Source organism: Tachyglossus aculeatus, chromosome 2 (assembly GCF_015852505.1).
Source record: "Tachyglossus aculeatus isolate mTacAcu1 chromosome 2, mTacAcu1.pri, whole genome shotgun sequence".
NCBI lineage: Eukaryota > Metazoa > Chordata > Mammalia > Monotremata > Tachyglossidae > Tachyglossus > Tachyglossus aculeatus.
In genome coordinates, this window is record NC_052067.1 from 31,678,846 (window position 1) to 31,700,259 (window position 21,414).

Below are 21,414 nucleotides of genomic sequence, written 5' to 3' on the forward strand. Positions count from 1 at the left end.
GTAGCTCTTCTGACTCTCTCCTTGCCCAATAAGCATACTGTGTTTGCCGTTACGACTGCACACTCTAATACGGTATTCATGACTCTGGGTTTTGGTTGACAGCAATATTTACCAATTTTATATTACTAGAACCTATTACCTATTACTGTAAGAATTCATTGTTCTTTTCCCCACGAAACATAGACACAGATACCTGAAACCAGTTGATCTGCAATTTCGGTTCCACAACTGGTACTTAAGAAAATTATAGTCTCTAATGATCATTTTTCCTTAATTTTGATCTAGGGTTTAGGTTGGTGAGTGTTCACAGGTTATAACGAATACTCTAACAGAGATACCATCCACTGGTTAACTTCACCAGTGCAGTATACAACTTGCTGCAGATAAATGCGTTTGTGCAGTTTCAGTTCAGTTACTACTTATAACAGTATATCTCAGGCATAAAGGATGTGCTTAAGGAAAGATAATGCGATTATCTGATTAATGTAATATGGTTTTCTGAATTTGGTAGCTGTTTATATTAATGCCCTTATTAGACCTCCTTGGCCTCCATTATTATCTAATTTATCCCCTTTTCCTAGCCCCTTGTTTTGCCTTTTTGAGGAAATTATTTTGTTCCATGCGGTCAAAGCTCTTTGAGTTCCTTGAAAGAAAAGGTGCTATACAAATGAAAAATGAGATGATTATTTTTACGTTTACATTATACTAGCCATTAACAATTTCTATGACTGGAATAAGTGAATGGATTTTAGAGCAGTTCATTTTCTTCCCTTTATTTGTACTGTATGTTTAAATTATATCAAATAATAAGTTGCCTAATTCCAGAGGTCTGATATTGTACTCGTTCTCCTCTCCAACAATACTGGTCTTTGCCTGATATCCTGCAGTATCTTTATGACCTGAGAATCAGTGCAACAGATGCACTATTTTTGCTGTTTCAGCTTGAATTTTTCAGCATTACCTTCTTTAGCTCCAGTAGTCTTTGCCCAGTAGTTCATGAAGTGAGAATAATATACTCTAGGCAATGTCTCCATCTATGACAAGGAGTTAGATTTCAATATTTAATTCCTCTGTTCTTGGTTTGTTTTCTGTGTTTGGAAATGTTCATTCTTAAAAAAAAAATTGGTTCCTACTTGAGCTATATGTCAACAGTTACGACCTGATCCTTCGCACAACAGCTGTCTTTTTTTATACGTTTTTATTTCAAACATCTTTTTCTTCCATTGAAAATGTCATTTCCATAGGTTTTAAATAACTGCAAGAAGTAGCTCTATGAACCATACTTAATGTCACTTTTGTATTACTACGCATGCAAAACTCTAATACCTTATAACCGTAAACATTGAATTTTTTTGCATGTATGGGTTATGTATTTCCATATGCAATAAATATTTTATGCCAAACAGCTTTCTCTGTATTTATCAATATTACAACTCTTCTTCTGAAATATACTTTTTATTGGTTTGTCATTTTTAGTGGTTGTCGTCCTACGTTTTTTTCAACTAGTCGGGTGCTCTGTTTTTCCATATAGGATGTGTATGTACGTATGTATATATTTTGGTGCCCTTTAATTCCTTCCTATGTATCACTTGCCTTTGCTCAAGGATTGTTTTGAGGTTTTCTGAAGTTTGTATGATATCTTTTTCTTTTCAAAGACTTTCTAGTTTGTGAGCTGTTCAGTCTGTTCAAGTTTTTTCCCTATATCTTGGCTTCAGAAAAGTATACTCATTGTCATAACTGTATATTTTCTGCTTTTAATACATTATTCATATACCCAGTATTAATAATTCTTTGACTTACCAGCCTCAATCGTTTTGCATCTTTTACATCTCTTCTTGTACCAACTTGCTGTTCTTTTATGTGTACTAAGTCCTTTACTGAGTAGGCTTATTCTTTCCCTTCCAATGCAGAAGATGATAAAAAAAAGGCATTATTACCACTGATCTGCCTTTCATTGCTCTTTATTTTGTGAAAATATTACAATAAATAGTTTATCATCTCTCACTGTCTTGGGTTTGACTAGATAGGATAACCATTTTAAGAAGATAGATTTTGGGGGGGTGTCACAATAGTCCTCATTTTCTGTATATCGGTATTAATATCTTACCGGTATTTTTATACTGTTCCCCGAATGTACAGTTTCTCTAATGATTGCAGTAGATTCCGGTTGATGATTGTATTTCTACTGCACGTATGTATAACTTGTCCCAAACTTATAAAGTCTTTTCTGTGTACTTTTTAAAGTATTTTTTTTCCCCTTTAGTTACTAACCGCTTAGGTGAGGTTTGGGGAACACCATTTTTTATTTTGGAAGCTGTTTTTTGTAATTAGATGAAACCTTTCTGAAATGGCTTTATGTGGCACGAGTGGCCCCCATGAATTGTTAGAAGCTCTGAGTTCAAGTTACCAGCTCCTGATGTCTTTCCTCTTACATCTATCTAGTTTGAAAGACACATTCAGCTCCCATTGTGGGGGCCCAAGAGATTATGACTTCTCCTCCAAAGTGATCCAGATACTTTTTTGGTCTGACCCTCCTTCCCTGAGAGTATGCCTGCCCAAAGTTGCTCCTCCTCCTCTGTCCTCACCCTCAGTGGGTCCTGAGTATGTGGCTTGCCCTTGTGTTTTCATTTCCCGGCGCTGACGAACACACTCAGCCCTTTCTTTCCTCAGTCGTTTCCGTGTGTGCCAACAGCCCGGGCACAGTCAATCAATCAATCAATCTTATTTATTGAGCCCTTACTGTGTGCAGAGCACTGTACTAAGCGCTTGGGAAGTCCAGGTTGGCAACATATAGAGACAGTCCCTACCCAACAGTGGGCAGTCACCTGCAGGACCTGCCCTGTGGCCCTGTGTTTTGCTTTTAGACTGTGAGCCCACTGTTGGGTAGGGACTGTCTCCATGGACTTCCCAAGTGCTTAGTACAGTGCTCTGCACACAGTAAGCACTCAATAAATACGAATGATTGATTGATTGATTGATTCCAACGTGGCATCGATAGTGGAGGGTGGCGAAGGATCAGCCTGGAGGGGGAAGGCCCACTCCGGCTAGGATGCCTTTTGCTTTTTCGATGTTTCTCCCACCCCCTGCACCTTACCCCGTTCTGCCCGATATTTTATGTTCCTCCTGCCCAACTCCTCACACCCTCCCAATCTCCCTCTTCATCTTGTTCTTTTTGCGCCCCCCTCCCTCCTCAGCTTGTTTTTTTTTTTGGAGGGGGAGGGGAATATAGCCCTGTACCTACGTATATCATCATCATCAATCGTATTTATTGAGCGCTTACTATGTGCAGAGCACTGTACTAAGCGCTTGGGAAGTACAAATTGGCAACACATATGCTTGTACATATTTATTACTCTATTGATTTATTTAGTTTACTTGTCCATATCCATTCTATTTATTTTATTAGGATGTTTGGTTTTGTTCTCTGTCTCCCCCTTTTAGACCGTCTCTGTATGTTGCCAACTTGGACTTCCCAAGCGCTTAGTCCAGTGCTCTGCCCACAGTAAGCGCTCAGTAAATACGATTGATGCTGAACGTAGCCTGAGTCCCTGCGTCTCTCCAAGGCAAGTGGAGGCTCTTGCACTGCTACCCTGTTATTCTGGGTATTGTGTGCAATAAATGCAGAGCCGCCTCACTCTAATCAAGCTGATTACAAATTCCTGCGCGCCCTGGGCCGGAAATCTTCGCTCTCGTCGTGTCCCCATCCCCCTCCATCCTCCCCCCCCAAAAAAAAGGGAGCTTCGCTCATTCCCTATCATTCCCTAGTTTCTCGTCCTTCTGGTTTTTTTTTTTTTAACTCCGTGCCCTCCCCTCCACCCCGCCTGTCTCCATTCCGCCTTTTCCCTGTTTCCTCCTCCCGCTCCCGGTCTTCCTCCCCTTCCACTTCGGTGGCTTTTCCCCAGGACGCGTCGGATGATCCGGGGCCGCCGGGAAAGGGGGCCGGGCGGCAGTTCCTGATTTCGGTTCAAAATAGGAAAATTAGTCTCCCGTGAAAATGAGGAGGAGGAAAAAGATGCAGCGGCGGCGGGAGCGGGAGCAAGGAACGCGGGCCGAGGGATGGGAAAAGCGGAGCGAGGACCGGCGCCAGGAGGAAGAGGAGGAGTGATGAGTCAACTCATAATTTAATGGGGACACAAAAAAGACAGGGAAACAGAGGCAGCTCCGGCCGGGGACACACACACACACACACACACACACACACCCTCCTCCCAAAGCGGCCTAACCATTCCCAGTTCATCCTTCCCCAGCGCTCAGCCCAGTGTTCCGCACTCAGAAAGCGCCCAATCCAGCCGACTGAACGAATAAAACGAATGACCGTCCTGCCAAGGCAACCCGAATAAAGCCCGCAGGACTCCAGGCAACCTCATTATTATTATTATTGTTAGGGGAGGGGCTTGAACAGTTTGGATTTTTTTTTGGAACACTTTGGATTTTCCCAGCCACGTCGCCCGTGGTGTTTGTCGTTTCCTAAGGACTTCAAGGGAACTGCTCTACTTTTTATTTTTGGGGGGGAAGTGGAGCTGCTGTACTTGGTGTTTTTGGGGAGGGGTTGTTGTGGAGGTGGTGGCTGGTGGGATTCCCACTCTCTTCCTCTGTGTGTTGTTTGTGTATGTGTGTGTGTGTGTGTGTAGCCTGTGTCCCTGCCCCTTTCCCACCTCCCCACCACCCACCCACCGGGAAGGGACAGGCCCTCTGGGCTGGTTTCGGACGGCGAGGCGAAATTAAAAGTGGCATTTTAGTGCTTTTTTTTCCCTTGTATTTTCGGGCATCCCTCCCCCTGGCTCCTCCCATCTCCGCCCTCCCCCTTCCCTTTTCCTCCTCCTCCTCCTCCTCTCTCCTCTTCCCCCCCTTCCCGGCGGCAGAACTGTGGGCGAAGCGTTGGGTTTGCGGGGGAGAAAGTTTGGGATTTCTGTGAATGTTTAGGGTCAAATTGTCGGAGCGGCCTGGGGGAGGATTGGGAGGGCGGCCTTCTTCCCTCCCTCCTCCTTCCTTCCCTCTCTCTCTCCCCCCCTGCGCTGGGATCTCCAGGGTTATTGGAGGATAATACCGTAAGTCACAACCCCACAAGTAGAGACTTTCTGCTTTTCACACCGGAGAGCCAGAGAACCTGGTCCGCAGTGATATTTTTTTCTTTTAAGGAAAAGAGATCCTCCCCCTCCAGCCTCAAATTAAACCGGTTTGGGTTTTTTTACGATTTTCCTCCCCCCCCCCAACATTCCACTTGCCTGTTCTATTTTGTCTCCTCCCCTCTGGAAAATCCTGCCCTCCAAGAGACGTTTCCTGTATACATTACTTATATATATATATGTATTTTTGATTGTGATTTTGCTCATGGCCACTCCGCTTCTCGCCGTTTAGTTCTGCCCTTCCCCCGCCTAGGGGGAGGGGGGGGGGGAGAGGGAGAAAATAATACAATTTCAGGGGAAGTCGCCTTCAGGTCTGCTGCCTCTTTTTTTTTTTTTAAATAAAAAAAGGACATTAGGAAACATCAGTCGTGAACTTCTTCCTCTCCAAGAACTCGGGCGGCCAAGGAAATCTTTGTTTTTGTTATTTCTATGCTGTCAAGTTTTGAAGTGGTGAGTTTCAGGTTGGTTTTGCGAATTTCACTCCGTAAAACGGCTGGGTTTCTGTTTCTAGATAGTACTTTGCTTCTTTGTCTCTTTAAAAGGTCACAGGGAAAGCTTGGCCTGGATTGGGACGGCCATATGGAATGGAGAAGAGCACAGTCTCTCTTAAATGTGATTATAGGGTTGGACTGGCGGGGGGATGATCCAGGGGTGAATTGGCACACCAGGAGACCGAAGGGAAAAAATTTAATATATATATATATCCCTAAAAAGGGTATGTTCTTAGGGGGGACCGTTGACTGATTTTTCTTCAGAAATTCTGGGCTGCGTGTTTTAGTGTATCCTGCTGAAGAAGGCTCTCCTGAAATCGTGCCTGGAAAGATTTGGGATATTGGGAGCTTGCCTCTGAGACGGATCTTTAAATATGAAACTCAGAAGCAACTCTAGCATCCGAAAAAGATAATAGTTACCACCTCCTGATGTCATTCTGGTCAGGCCAGGCTGATCGTCCCTCCTCACCCATCCAAACTGAGGTTTCAGTGAACTTTAGCCCTGGGCATAGAGTTTAAATGAGTAAATTAGGTGTTTTATGTGCCTGTAATTTTGCTTTGTAATGTAAAGCTTTTTATAAGACGTCTGAGTGTTTAAAGCATGCTTATGGGTGGGTATTCTTAGGCAAATTTAAAATGACCTATATGGTGTTTTGATAGCAGTCAATACCTTAACTGAATTACAATCTGTCACTTTCATTTACTGTACTTGATGTAAGGCTGTTCGGATTCGTGACCACTAGATGTGTTTTGTGGATTCACTTCATACAGTGACTTACTTTTTCTTTTCAAGTTTCCCAAAGTGTTTAGGGTTTTCTTATGTCATATATTTTCAAAACGGTTCTTCTTTAGGGAGTGCGACTTCAATTTTGGGAAGGCTGCTTTGTAATAAATAGCGCATGCCTCATTGAAAGGAATAGTTCAGATAGGTTGATAATGGGAGCGCTCCAATTTTGGGTTTAAACTGCAGTTAACATAATGGAAAAGAGTAATCTTGATAAAAAAAAAAGTGGTTAAAATGGGCACATTTATTGTTAATGAGACTCATAACCAAAAACAGATGGGACCACGATAGACGGTAAACCTTTGGGTTCTCAGCATGCCACCCTAGAGTACAAGGATAAATAACCATTATTTCCCAAACTTTAGTCATTCAACTGGCATTCTTAAGGTTGCTTGTAAACCTCCAGATTAACACTGTCATTATTTTTTCTTCTACTTAGCTATATAGGACAATGAAGTCTGTGTTTAACCAGTGGAAAAAAAAATGTTTACAGAAATATCACTGGAATACATGTTGTATCTCTTATCAAGTCCAGACCTAATTAACTTTGGTGTGGGAAAATATGTACCAAATATGTTGAATTGTACTAGGGAGCTGGAAGAAAGTAACAGTCATCAGTTTTCGTCCAGTTTTACGAAGTGTGATTCCCCTAGTATTAAGCTTTTGTACTCACAGTACTGTAGATAGCAGCGCAAAACTAAGTCTACTCACCTGTTCTCATTGACCATATTTTCCTTGGGGAACTGGCAGCGATCATAAATGGCTTTAATTCACAAAGGATGTAAGACCTTTAGTCTGTGGGAAATAATCAATGTAGAAATTGTTTCTGGGGGTTGGTCTGTTTGTGAAGTGATGAAAATATTGTCTTAATTCACTTGAAAGTTTTAAAAATCAGTAAAATTTTTCCTCTTAAGGTGAAAAATGTAATTTTATCAGCATATTTTAAAATTTTTTCAATAGTATATATAAATCAGTATATTTTCAATTTAGTGTAGCATGAAAATGTTTTTTAAGTTAATTTTTCAGGGCTTTGGGGTTAGAATTTTTGGTGCTGATAATATTCCAACAATATGTGTATATTGAACTATTCATAAATTAAATCCCATAGATGTAATAATTGCGATAGATCGACATCCGGAATATTTTTTTGGCCGGGGTGGGGCGGGGGGAATGACAGGATGATGGTAGTGGTTTAGACCTTATTTGACCTTAGACCCGGACTTCATCTTTAACGTGTCATTATGTGCCTTGAAACTTCCATAGTAGGATAACTCTTGTATTAACTTGAGAGAAAACGGAAAAAAAAAGTACCCAAGGGGTTGCCAGCATCTGTTGGAGCGTAACTAAGCAGTGTATTTAGCTAAGTGTTTTGCACCCATGACCACAATCTTAATATTACATTCATAATAAGTTGCCAGATTTTTAATGAATGGAAAGAGGGGGAAAATCGTTTACAGCAAGTACTTTTCTCAGATTTGTAGTGTTAGGCATTTTGTGCCAAAAATGTACCCAGTTATTTCATGCCTTTTTATAAGTAATAGGTTGGCCACCTCTATTCAGGTGTGTTTATGTGGTTGTCCAAGAAATTACAGGCATGAGTGGACATCTTGTTGCTGTTACAGTATCATGCATGATACATACATATGTATATATGATCTATTTATCTAGATGGATAAATATAAAACTGTTCATTGTAGGGGACTTATATGTCTAAATGAATCATGTCATGTGTGCACACATGCACACATTCACCATGTATATTATATATATATTTTTTGTTTGTTTTTTTTAATTGTGGCAGGTGATCTTTAGAGGCGGGACTGAGTATGGATCATTTGAACGAGACAACTCAGGGGAAAGAACATTCAGAAATGTCTAACAATGTAAGCGATCCGAAGGGTCCACCAGCGAAAATTGCCCGCTTGGAGCAGAATGGGAGTCCACTAGGAAGAGGAAGACTTGGAAGTACAGGAGCTAAAATGCAAGGAGTGCCTTTAAAACACTCTGGGCATCTGATGAAAACAAATATTAGAAAAGGTAAATATTTTACATCTGTTTAATGAAGAGCTGCAAATACTCATTGGTACTCAAAGGTCGTAAGGCAGTAAAAGCATACTATTATATTTTTTTGCTTGCATTTATCATTTATTTCATTTAAGAACTCAATTCAGAAACTATTTGCATTCCTGGCCGATGAAAATCACATTTGAGAGTATAATGCAATGGATCACCTTACTTTAGCTTTCTCTCTGATATTTTTTAAAAAATGCTTCTGTGGTAAAGATTTTGGTGAAATAATTAGTCCTTGATTATACTAGCCTTCCAGTGAGGGTGAATAAATGCAAAGTAACTCTAGTGTTGTCGCACAGTATTATTGAGAAATGAAGTTTAGAAGATACCCATTTAATTTGAGTATTACCATAGATTCTTAAGTAGGATTCTTAATAAAAGCTATGGCTAACTTTCGAGAAGTACTTTTGAGAAAGGATGCGCAAACCACAGATGATACTGTGAAAAAGTTATTTGTAATGCCAGTTTTTACAGCTTGGCCTCAAGAGCTTATTCATTATTTAACTGAGGAAAGTGAAGGTATATTTTTCTGTCTCTGGGTTGTTTTAATTAGACAAATTCATAAAAAAGAGCTACATTTAGATCAGTTCATTGGGGTCCTTTGTGCAGATGATTCTTAATTGTATTAAGTTATATCAAGTACAATTGACCATCAAGTCTAAAAAGTGACCATACACAGCCAGCCTGTTCATTTAAAGGGGTGCATTCTGTCTATAATTCAGCGTTTGTCTTAGAATGGTCTTTGCTTTGTTTCCCAGTACAATTGCTATATGTTTGAAATTCAGATTTTTCTTGCATTTGCTAAGCAACGTGTAAAATGCAACCTTTTAGTGTCCAAGAATATTAAGCACATAAAGTTAGAAGGCAGTGGAATTTCATTGTGTTTGATGCATAACATTTATCATACAATCATTTATTTTTCCCTTGGTTTGGCGAAAACAAAGAATATATTGATCCCGAAATGAACAGACACAGCAGTCCGTATTGTTAGATCTTTATCTATTAAAAATGGAAAAACAGCACTTCAGCAAATTCTTTGGCCTCTGCTCATGATTACCCTATTTATTGATTGTTTGCCAAGAATGTATGCATCTTAAGAAAGCCAGAGTAAGAGCATTAAAAATATAATTTATTATGGCTTTTCAAACAGAGTGCATTAATATTATACTGTGAAGCACTGGGGCTATATAAAAAGGACTTTCTGACGCCTGCAAACGTATAAGTTCCATAAATTCCTAAATAGGAGATTTCAGCTGTCTCTGGTATTATGTGATATTTGCCCAGCAAACTTTAATGCCAGGACAGTTTTAGACAAGGATTCTACAGACTTCAGTGCTCCTTATGGCAGACGTGCTGTTTACACAGACCCATAAACCTTCAGCAAAAGCTCTAACACTGCCTCCAGGTTTAAATCATGTTGTATTTTTAGAATTCAGCACTGACCAACGCACTCCCCTTTAGTACTGGAAGGTTATAAAGTTGCTGCACTTGGACGTCTCGCCAAGTACTAGCAAGAGTGATCAGCCAGCTCAGAGAGTGCTCCTGTATAGCATTATTCACATTAACGGCAGCACACCAGTGACAGTTTGCTAAAAGATTTAGTAGCTTGATTTGTAGTCAGAAGATACTTGAGTAACACTATCAATATCCACCTTTATTATCTAGAGCGTACATCTAAATCCGGCCGATAAGGTCCTGTTTCTACTTAGAAAGAAATGGTATATTTCAACGGTGATATAATCTACAAGCATTTCAGAGGAATAGGGAGCAGCATACTTTTGCATTATTACATAAAGTGAAAAATCAATGACTACTTTTTGTTATATTAATCTCTTTGAAGACAACAGGGTGGGGGGAGGGGAAACCGAAGTACAGCAGTTTTGCTTCTTGCAAAGATGCTTTCTTGGGTGATTTTTTCAAGTGTTACACTGCTTTCCACTTGAAAAAATTTACATTTTTCTAAATGTTTAGAAAAACCAAAAGAAAACCCTCTGGTTCAAATGAAGTGAAAATCCTAAAAGAATTAGGGTCCTTCATCTTTTTTTCCAAAGCTTCTATGTGGCAGATAAAAGGTAAAAATTATAACTGAGCTTCGAAAGACCTCCCTCACAAGTGGGGTTTAGTTGTTTTGTTTGTCTTGGAAAACCCTCCAAAACGTAATTAAACCGATGAAGAAATCACTAGTTTATGTACGCTATTTTTGCACTGGCCTCACTAAGTCTTCTCATTCCCCGACCGGTTTCGTTCTCGGGCAAAACAGCTGAATGAACTACAGGAATATTGGCAAGCTTTTCAGCTGGCTTTTCTTACTGAGCCCATTGGGCACACCACTGGGAGCTTGTGAGCTTCTTGAAGAAAACCTAGAGAGGTTTGTTTGTTGAAATTTGAGTCTCTTTAAGAGTTTCTTGGAGCTTTAGAAACAATGTGCGTGTGGAAATGTAGGTTTTTATGGCCTATTTTTGTATGCAGAGGTTCAAGCCAATGGGTTTTTAAAGCCTGTTTCTACTCTCAACAGTAAATCATAAATCTAACTACAGTAATTGTAAGACACCTTAGCAAGTTAGGTTTCTGGAAGTCCAGAGGGCAGTACTTATAGACACATTAACATTGTAGGACTAATTGGAGATCCTGGGTGCCCTGTTAAAGTAACCCTTGTCATCATTTATGTTAAAGATGATACTCTTCTGGCAATTTGCCAAAAGATAGCTCTTTTGCATCTGCTTTTTAACCCTTTGGCTTTTATCGCCAAAAAAAATGCAATGAGAAGGTGTTTATGTACAGTGCAATACGTACCTGAAATATGACATTTAAAATTTTATGTCACCTATCAGCAGTAAGTGCAGGGCACATTTTTGTCCTGTTGGCTAGTTTTTGGTCCGTGAACCTACCTACAAGCACAGCGAATTAAGTTGATGGGAAGGTGAAAAGCTTCTCAGATGTATTTAAAAGCTCAAAAGCTAACACAAGTCTTAATGAAGTTAATTTTCCTTAGTCATTTCATCTATTTGGAGAAAACAGAAATTCTTTTTAATGTGTGTGTGGTTATGCTATCTGACATAAAACTAGCACAGTTTTGAAAGCTGCCTATCAAGTTTAGCTTCATGCTTTGCGCACAGAAAGCGCTCAATAAATTCAACTGAATGAATGAAAGGTAACCCTAGATAACACAGTCCTATTTGGATTGTTTTATTTTATCTTTCTTGTTTAGTCCAATTAGGGCAAATAACTAACAACAGAAGACAAAGGTACAATTTTTTAATCAAAGGTCATTTAATATTTTTGGCATGGATAATAAAGTCTACCATTAACTAATGAGATTAGCTAGATGAAATTAAAATGACTTTACTCAAGACATCTGCAGTTGTATTTAAGTTCTCACCCTGCATCAAACACACTGCACTCGGGGCAGGGACAACTGACTGGTTCTTTCCAGTCAACATGTATCCTTTAGTACATAGGTAATTCAATATCCTTTCCTTTTTAAAGCAGAGAAGTTCAGGTTACCTTGACTAGGAAATATTTTGATTTGTGCATATATATATTTATGCTTGATATGTGTTTTTTGTGAATGTGTGCTGTGTATTCCAGATTCATCCCTTGACAATAGAGTTCCTTTCTTCAGTGCTGTAGAAATTCATATAATTACTGTCCCTCTGCCCCACTGTAGAATGTTTAGTGAAAATTCTTTTGGCTTGATTTTTTTTTAATAGGAAGTATGCTTCCAGTTTTCTGTGTAGTGGAACATTATGAAAATTCCATTGAGTATGATTGTAAGGAGGAGCATGCAGAATTCGTGTTGGTAAGAAAGGACATGCTCTTCAACCAACTGATAGAAATGGCATTGCTGTCACTTGGATATTCTCACAGCTCTGCTGCTCAAGCCAAAGGTAATTGATACATTGGTATATTTGCTGTTGTTAAAATATCATATTGTGTTCACTTTTGAAAAAGACTATTGCCGGTTTTATTTTTAGAAATGCAGCTCTGTTATTTTGCTCCTGTGGGTTGTGGCTTTAAAAATGGGCATAATTCAGTTTGGTTTAGTTAATACACATTTTGCTCATGTGGAATGTTGAGGTAGATTTTTTTTTTTAAATTACTTCAACTGAATCATTAGTATGCTTATTGACCTTAATAATCTGCTCCACTGAGGATCCACAAGGAAGTGTAGAGCATAGTTGAGCAGATGGACTGTTGAGAGTCAATTTGCATTTATGACTGAATATCTAGTTCTGTTTCTTTTATTCTGTTTCTGATGGTTTTATGGGCTGTAAAATATCTTTCAGTGCCGATTCACCTTGCAGAAGAGAATCTTATCTAGTTCGTAAAGCCACTTAGAATTGGTTCAGTGCTACCTTTTTGAAACTTCCTGAAAGTTCTGAAAGTGTGGCTTCATGTATCAGTTCAGTCGATGGGCTTTTTTTTTTAGCAAAATTTCACAATTTCCTGGTGGAGAGTGCTAAAATAGACCTGTCCATTAGGGAAAGCATACTTTATCAGCACGGTAATGCAATGCTCGGGGGCTGGCGTGGTGTGGGGCGGTCGGGGAGAGCCTGAGCCCCGTAGGAGAAGGTGTTGCATAATCTCTTCTCTGTCTGGTAGGGCTAATCCAGGTCGGAAAGTGGAATCCAGTTCCACTCTCCTATGTGACAGATGCCCCTGATGCTACAGTAGCAGATATGCTCCAAGATGTGTATCATGTGGTCACACTGAAAATTCAGTTACACAGGTGAGTTGCTACATTACCGGTCCCAGGGCATAAACTACTCTTTGGTCAGTTTGATCATCGCTGCTCAACTTCACAATTACCCCTGCAGATCATTTCAAAAAGGTCCAGTCAAATGTCTTTGATATTACTTTAGCTCTGCTCTGAGTTATAACAAGAGGCGAAGTAAAAGTTTTTCATCTTGCAGTTTTTAATCTGTAGGTTTTCTTTGGTACCCCATTTCAACTATGCTGCATTTAGTCAATTAAATGATGCATTACAAGAAGGCGTTTTACATAAAGTTTACTTAAGAGAAAAATATTTTGCATATCATGAACAGTGCCATCTGTGTACATTTTGTGAAAGACTGACTTGTTCACCATTATTGTTGCATTCTATTTCTAAAAATTCAGCTGAGCAATAAATGAAAGGGAAAATGCTTAATATATTAATGTTTTTCATGATCGCTTGTGTGAAGCATTACACCTTAAATTGTCTTACCAAGCGCATCAGAGCAGGAAGGTAGAAGTAACATGAAAAAATAGTCGCCACATGCAGCTGATGTATAATTCATGCATCAATACAGCAGATGTGTTGTATAAAGTAATTAACTAATCGGAACAATCAGGAGACCGAGAGCAATCTCCAGATGCATCTGCTTGATGCGCAAAATGAAATCTGTCTGTCTTAAAGGAATGTTCTGCAGCAGGATGCAATCTTGTAATAATCCCTTTTCTAATCTATGTCTGAAATAGTTGCCCTAAACTAGAAGACTTGCCTCCTGAACAATGGTCTCACACAACAGTCAGAAATGCTCTGAAGGACTTACTGAAGGATATGAACCAGAGTTCATTGGCCAAGGAATGTCCCCTTTCACAGGTACTTAGCGTAACATGTAAGAAATAATAAAACATTACGGGCAGGGCCGATTTGAGATTTTGATACTGCTTTAATCTAAGGCAACTGGTATCTGAAGAGTGGATCTGCCAAAAATGCAAATCGCTCTAACCACTTGGCGATCTTTTTCAATACGCTTGATTCATTTTGAATGTCGCTTTTACAGTATTTTCCCTTGGGGTAATTGTGAAGGACTGTTTACACAAAAATCCTGTTCTGTAGAAGGCCATTCTAAGTCGTTTTCATCTTCAGTTTTCAATTGCTTTGATAGCAACTACTTCAGAAGAACAAACATATTTGTTGGTTGTCCAGACCCTTATTGCTGTAACAGGGCCATTGAATTTCACCTCGGATCATTTTTTTCTTTTGTTTCACATAACTTACAAAGCTAGACCATATATACATACATATATATATATATATATATATATATATATGTATATATGTGTGTGTAGATATATGCCATACTTAAGTGAAACACCAATAAGGCACAATAGTAACGTAAACATGGAAGTTCTGTCATCAAAACTTCATCCAAAAAGAGCAGAAATAGAGTACCTATGGCTAAAATACTGCTGTTTAAGGTTTTTTCACCCTATTTTTGTAGCATCAAAATGTCCTCAAAACATACTATAAGTGTCCAGGAAATTAGGTTTTCAGGTTTAAGGTAACGTGGTTGAAGACCATGTCACATCCAAAGTGATGCTTACTTCTCATAGGGTTGCTGTACTCTCTGGTAGAATGATTTCCAGCCGATTCATGTTGGAACCATTCTGGATGAAGTTTTTTTAATACATTTTTAATTGAAGTTTTAGTTTTCCATTATACAGTATCCAGTAATCAGAGATTGTGAGGTGAGACCCAAATCATTTTCCCATTTTAAAGGTTAATTTTTCTATAGAGTAGCTGAGGTTTCAGACAGAAATTCTGTTATACTCAGAAATTAGAATAAATTGAAATGAGGTATTGCTTTAATTAAAGGTGTTTACTCCCTCTTGTAGAATGGATTGTTCCTCTAAGTGAATCCTGAATTCGTCTTTGTTTTTACTATGTTTTTCTTCTGATGGGTTTTGAAAAGCTTTGACCACCATTAATCTTTTGACTTAGTCTCCTCTTTCTTTTGAAATCACTCATTGGTGAAGGTATTTTTAGGGTGGAAATAAAAGTATCTCTATAAATTGTAACCATACCCAATTAGCTTTGTGGACATACCTTGTATGCTCCTATTAAACAGCCATGTGAGCTTTTGAACTGTTGTTTCATAGGGATCACCTGAATTATAATTTAGGCTTTTGCTCTCTTCATTCTGGTATCTACGAACTTTATATTTTTGTTTGACAGTGATAGAAAGAAACCAAATATAGGTAGCTTTATTTATTTTGATGTGTTATCTAGGTATGGAAAAGAGGTCTAGTATTTTAAAATACCTGAAACTTAGAAGAAACATTTTTGGCTTGTAATTTTCAACTTTCTAAACCTTTATTTTTTTCCTACCATTTGGAAGGTTTGGTAACACAGTTACTCTGAGCAAGAGGAAATGAACTGAATGTGGTTATGTAAATAGACCAATGATATAGCAAATTTCAATTTGCTCTTATGGGCACACTCCAGGTAATACGAGAGATATTCTAGGACGCGTACTACAAAGGGTAGTTGAAATTATACATGCCTTAGAAATTACATTTTCAGGCTCAAGATACTATGGTTGAGGAGCATGGCACATCTAAGAGATACTTCCTCCTAGCAGTCGTACTCTCTGGCATGCAGGTTTCCTGTTGATTCATGTAGGAGTTAGATGGGTAAGGTTCATGATGTCCTGGGAAAAAGAGAGATCCTGCTTAAAACAGAGCTTTGCTGAATCATGCAATGCAGAGTCCTTGCTTCACTGTGATCAGCGCTCAAACTGAGACTACTCTCAAAAAGACTCTTTTTTTGTAATGTTTTTTGTTAAGCACCTACTATGTGCCAGGCAATGTACTAAGCACTGGGGGAGATTCAGACAAATTAGGTTGGACACAGTCCTACTACCAGCATGATCATGAGTAAAACATGGTATCATTGACATTTGAAAGATACTAAAATAAAATAAATGCTTTAATCCACTAAATGCTCTAACAAAACGCAGAAATTGTAGGTTTGTCGGTTATGTATTGCTGAATTTATTTTTATCCCTTTTTGCGTTAGCAACAGCCCGGCACATTTAATTATGAATGTTTCCCACTTGCTTGTTTATTCTTCCTCTTTTCTCCATCCTTACGTAGTCTGCTGTAGTACACTAGACTGTTGGTCAGGAGAGGAATACAAATTTGTCTCAGGGTCTGAGACACTGTCATATACTAAGTTAAGATTTGTAGATTAGGATCTTGTGGTGAGGATCCCATTTGAAATCAGCAGGGGTTCAAGGAATGGCTTTATGGGGCATACAGTCAAGCATATTAGTTCAGATCACAGAACATTTGGGTAAGAACAGTTGGTCAGGAAACACTGTATGTTAAGATAATTCATGTATTTTATCGTATGTCCGTCTCTTGCATAAATGCTGAATTTTGGGGAAAAATTTCCTTGGGGTATGCAAATCTACATCCTAGAGGTAGATTGCATATAATTGTGTGGCATATATCTTCCTGGGCTTTCCACCTTCCCCTATTCACTTCTGATGATGAGGAAGAGAAATGCCAGTGTGGACTCAGAAGGGATTCAAACACACATAGACTTACACCTTGCCGTTATATTGAGTAGAAGCTTGGTGGCAACCAACTTCCAAAATTGGATAATAAAAATCACAGCAATACAATTTGATTATTAAATGCAATTACTATCCAATTCTATATGTAAAAATGAGCAGATCACCAGGTTGGGATGATTTTGCAGTTTAAATTATTTTTCCCTTTTTTGAACTGTCCAGCCAAGAGCTGTGAAAATCAGTAGTGGAGTTTTGTTTGGCTTTCCAAGAAAAAACTGCTGTATTCCTTTCTATACTATACTTTGGGGGCAATTGGGAAGTGTTCCCCTAAAGCAGTTTATTTAGGGTTTCTAAAAAAAAGTACCAGAAAGTGGCCAAATTATGCCGGCTCCCAGAGGATACTGAGAAAGCAGTGTAGCCTAGTGGAAAGAGCACAGGCCTGGGAGCCAGAAGACCTGGGTTCTAATTCTGGCTCCGCAACTTGTCTGCTGTGTGACAAGTCACTTAACTTTTCTGGGCCTCAGTTATCTCACCTGTAAAATGGAGATTAAGACTGTGAGCCCTATGTGGGACAGGGACTGTGTCCAACCTGATTATCTTGCATGTACCCCAATGCTTAGTACAGTGCCTAGCACATAGTAAGTGTTTAACAAACTCCACTAAAAAAAAAATACTGCTTTAAATTAACATCAGAAGATGCAGAGGAATTGCTCCTGGGCTACCTTTGTACCAATCTACAACTTTGCAAATAGAAGTTCAGGAACATGTAGTACAGAAATTTGCCCCCTTTCTCTGAATGGAAAAAACTTACTACAGTTTTTGTATTCATTCAAAAATTTCATTGTTTCTATTTTTCATTTTGAACTTCAAAAAAATTAAAATGCACATGTACATGAACACACAGTTTTTGGTTGCTCTTGTTACACTGAACTTTTTAGAAATGAAGAGCTCGAGTTTTATAACAATAAGCAGAAATGCCCATGCTTTCCAAAGGGTATGTACCAATGGATGATGTTCATCTACGTCTTTATTTTTTTTTTCCTTTCCATTCTTCATGTTTCTCTCTTTATGGTCCTCACCCTCTTTTTCTTCTTTTAATTTTTCACTTTTCTATTTTGACAATTTCTTTGCAAGCATTTTGTTATTTTTGGTGGTTTGTTATTGTTTTACCCATTTTTGTTGTTGTCTCTTATTTTCTCTTTACTCTCCCATACTCTCTCAAAGGGGCTGCATTTGGGTCCAAGCTCTAGTCAGTGTGAACAACCACAGGGCTTTGTAGTAGTCACTCGAAAGTATCTACCACCTTTTTGCTTTCTTTACCTTTTTCTGCTTTAGTTGGCTCCTGCCTTTTACTGCTTTTTCTTTTCCTTTTTTTTTTTCCTGCTCATGACCAGTCCTCGGCTACTAGGTTGCTTTCTTTGCTACCCTTTACTTTGAAGTAACAGCCTTGCTTAAAAGACCACTGTCGTCAAACCGCAAACCTCTGGGTTATGGGGTAGGTGGTTCAAAGATACCATCATGACTGACATTTTTGGAACAAATTCTTGTCTGTTTTTAGCAAAATGCTTTACACATTCTATCAAACACACTGTATAAAGTTGAAAAAACTATTAAGTACAGTGAAGTAGAGGCTGAAGAGAAAAGCAGTATCATAATAATAATAATAGTGGTACTTGTTAAGTGCTTACTAAGTGCTAAGTACTGTTCTAAGGACTGGATTGACCACTACAAGCATATCCTTAACCATTTATTCCTACACTGAATCTACTTGAGCCAGTTTATGGATTATGTGATACCGAAACAGGTTCTTGCTGTGAGAAGAACGGCACTTAATTCTCACAATATATATCGTGATCACTAATTTTTACTGTTAAGAGCTGCACTTAGGACTTTTGAAAAATACAAAAAAGTATCCAATCCAAAAATGCCAAGCCATCCACAAAATGACAAATATCATTTTTACCAAAGAATCTGAACGTATTTCTTCCTGCCATGACTGGATATTCAGATTCTAAAATTTTCACGTCTCTCCTATTAATCCCCCAAATCCCAAGCATCATTTTTTCTGTCCTTAGAGGTATAACTATATCGATTGGGTCAGAGAATCTATCAGTGGTATTTATGTGCTTGGGTTGTTCATGCAGTAGTAATGATGTTTTGTTCTGAGCCATACACTGTCTCTCACACTTTCCTACACTCGGTGATACACCTTGTGATAGGGCTGGGTAGAGACTACAGGTGCTGTCTATTCACAGAATAGCTCTGAGTCCTAAAAAGTAGCAACCACCACTGTACCTTCACCTATTTGGAAAGTAACGGTTGGGTATGATAATCAGAGTAATAATAATAATAATAATGGCATTTATTAAGCACTTATCGTGCAAAGCGCTTATGTTCTAAGTGCTGAGGAGGTTACAAGGTCATCAGGTCGTCCCACGGGGGGCTCACAGTCTTCATCCCCATTTTAAAGATGAGGGAAGTAAGGCACAGAGAAATGAAGTGACTTGCCCAGAGTCACACAGCTGACAAGTGGCGGAGCTGGGATTTGAACCCAAGACTTTTGACTCCAAAGCCCGGGCTCTTTCCACTGAGCCACACTGTTTCTCTACTTACAGAGTAGCTCTGTAAGGAGTACGGGAGGATCTGAGTTACCTACTTTGTTATTCAAAGTAGTAATGAAATAAACAATAGTTTATTCTAGTAAATAAACAATAGTTTATTCTAGTAAAGAGTCCAAGCTTTACTCACTGTGTATATCACTATGCAAACGATAATGATATAGAAACTACTCATCGTGAAAATAACTTTTCTATTTGCCCTTTTTTAACAAGTTTTTTTAAACCTACCTTCTCTTGATTTGAACATTGACTTTAAAAGCTTTGAGCACTCAAGGGAAAGATTTTGTATAGGCCAGAGATGGTTATCTTTATTTTGTTAGTATGTTTGGTTTTGTTCTCTGTCTCCCCCTTTTAGACTGTGAGCCCACTGTTGGGTAGGGACTGTCTCTATATGTTGCCACTTTGTACTTCCCAAGCGCTTAGTACAGTGCTCTGCACATAGTAAGCGCTCAATAAATACGATTGATGATGGTGATGATGATCTTTCAGAGCTTTTTACCAACCCTTATGACAAATTACCAAAAATATTCCATCTTTACTAATTTTCAACATCATCAATAGGCTGTAGTATTGATATATTGTGCAAAAACGGTATTTAGCACAGTAACACAACTAAAGATATCACATATATGTAATATGATCAAGTATTTTACAATAAATAATAGGCTCCAGTTGGGGCACGGGGTAAGTATTCTTTTTATATCTTGTTTATCTGTCAACAGTAGTTGAGTTCAGAGCATTAAGGAGACACGGTACCAGAGATATCAGAAGGGGAAGATGAGTTAAATGTAAAAGAAGATTCTTAGAACACTACAGACAGAAGTGCACAGAAACAGGATTGGGTGGGGTGGGGGAGCAACTTCTATATGAGGATAAAGGGCAGAGATAGGATTCAAATATCAAGTGGAGGTTAAGGGAGGCACTATTGAAGCCTTCAAAACCTTGAGTATGTGGGCAGTGACTAGTGACTAGTGATCTGTTCATATGTGAAGAAACACTGCAGGTTGGGGGTACTAAGTTCAAGATTTAACAAAAGGAAAATCATTCACAGAGTGGTTAGCATGTGGAATTCATTACCCTAGAAAATTGTGTAGGCGGGAAATATCAATAAGTATAGAAGGGTTTGGAAAACGTCATGTACGATGATTTAATAGAGGGAAAACTGGGGAGGTTAGTAGCCAGAACCATAATGATGGGCATCAAAGAGAGTAACCACACTCTTCCTCCAATCATCCTTTAATGTGATGGTCAGAAACAGAATGCTGAGTTGATTGCATACTGACCTCCCTGGTATAGTCTTTTTTATATTCAAATAAAATATATATGAAAACAAAATAATAAAAATATATAAATACACTTAGAACAGGATACAATTTAGAGGAGGAGACATATCACACATAGGGGAGGCAGCAAGCTATTAAGAATGTGTGCATGGCCTAGTGACAAGAGCACAGGCTTGGGAGTCAGAGGATGTGGGTTCTAATCCCGGGTTTGCTACTTGTTTGGTGTGTGACCTTGGGCAAGTCACTTCTGTACCTCATCTGTAAAATGAGGATTAAGACTGTGAGTCCCAAGTGGGACAACCTGATTATCCTGTAACTAACCCAGCACTTAGAACAGTGCACGTAGTAAACGCTTAACAAATACTGCTATGATTATTCTAAAGTGCTGTGAGGTTTGGGTGTGTGGCATCAAAATACTTAAGGAGTACAGACCGAAGTGCTTGGGTGATGCAGATGGGAAGGCAAATAGGGTGGGAAAATGAGAGGTTAGTCAGGAAAGACTTCTCAGAGGAGATGCAATTTTAGTAGCACTTTGAAGATGGGGAAAGTGGTGGTCTGTCCAATTTGAAGGGAGGGGATGTTCCAGGTAGGAGGGAGGATGTGTAAGTAGGTTGGTATTAAAAGCACTTAGTACAGTGCTCTGCACACAGTAAGCCCTCAATAAATATGACTGAATGAATGAATAAAAGAGCAAAATGTGCAGGCTGGGTTGTAGTGGGAGAAAATTGTGCTTAGGTTGGAGGGGAAGAGCTGATTA

General features: G+C 38.9%; 1 protein-coding gene across 8 annotated transcripts in view; it reads left to right on the forward strand.

Annotated features, from left to right (window-relative positions):
- The window catches only part of SATB1 (SATB homeobox 1), a 108,047-nt gene that overhangs the window by 16,782 nt on the left and 69,851 nt on the right, over positions 1–21,414 (forward strand). For 4 of the 8 annotated variants that reach the window (XM_038768173.1, XM_038768215.1, XM_038768222.1 and 1 more), the window contains exons 1-5: positions 5,150–5,587; positions 8,203–8,438; positions 12,182–12,358; positions 13,074–13,200; positions 13,932–14,055. In XM_038768173.1, coding sequence (XP_038624101.1) covers positions 8,228–8,438; positions 12,182–12,358; positions 13,074–13,200; positions 13,932–14,055 — 639 coding nt within the window. In that variant the 5' untranslated portion in view covers positions 5,150–5,587; positions 8,203–8,227. Of the gene's footprint in view, positions 1–4,617; positions 5,049–5,149; positions 5,588–8,202; positions 8,439–12,181; positions 12,359–13,073; positions 13,201–13,931; positions 14,056–21,414 lie in introns of those variants that run through there. The other 4 variants (XM_038768199.1, XM_038768188.1, XM_038768207.1 and 1 more) reach the window with 3 other exon arrangements.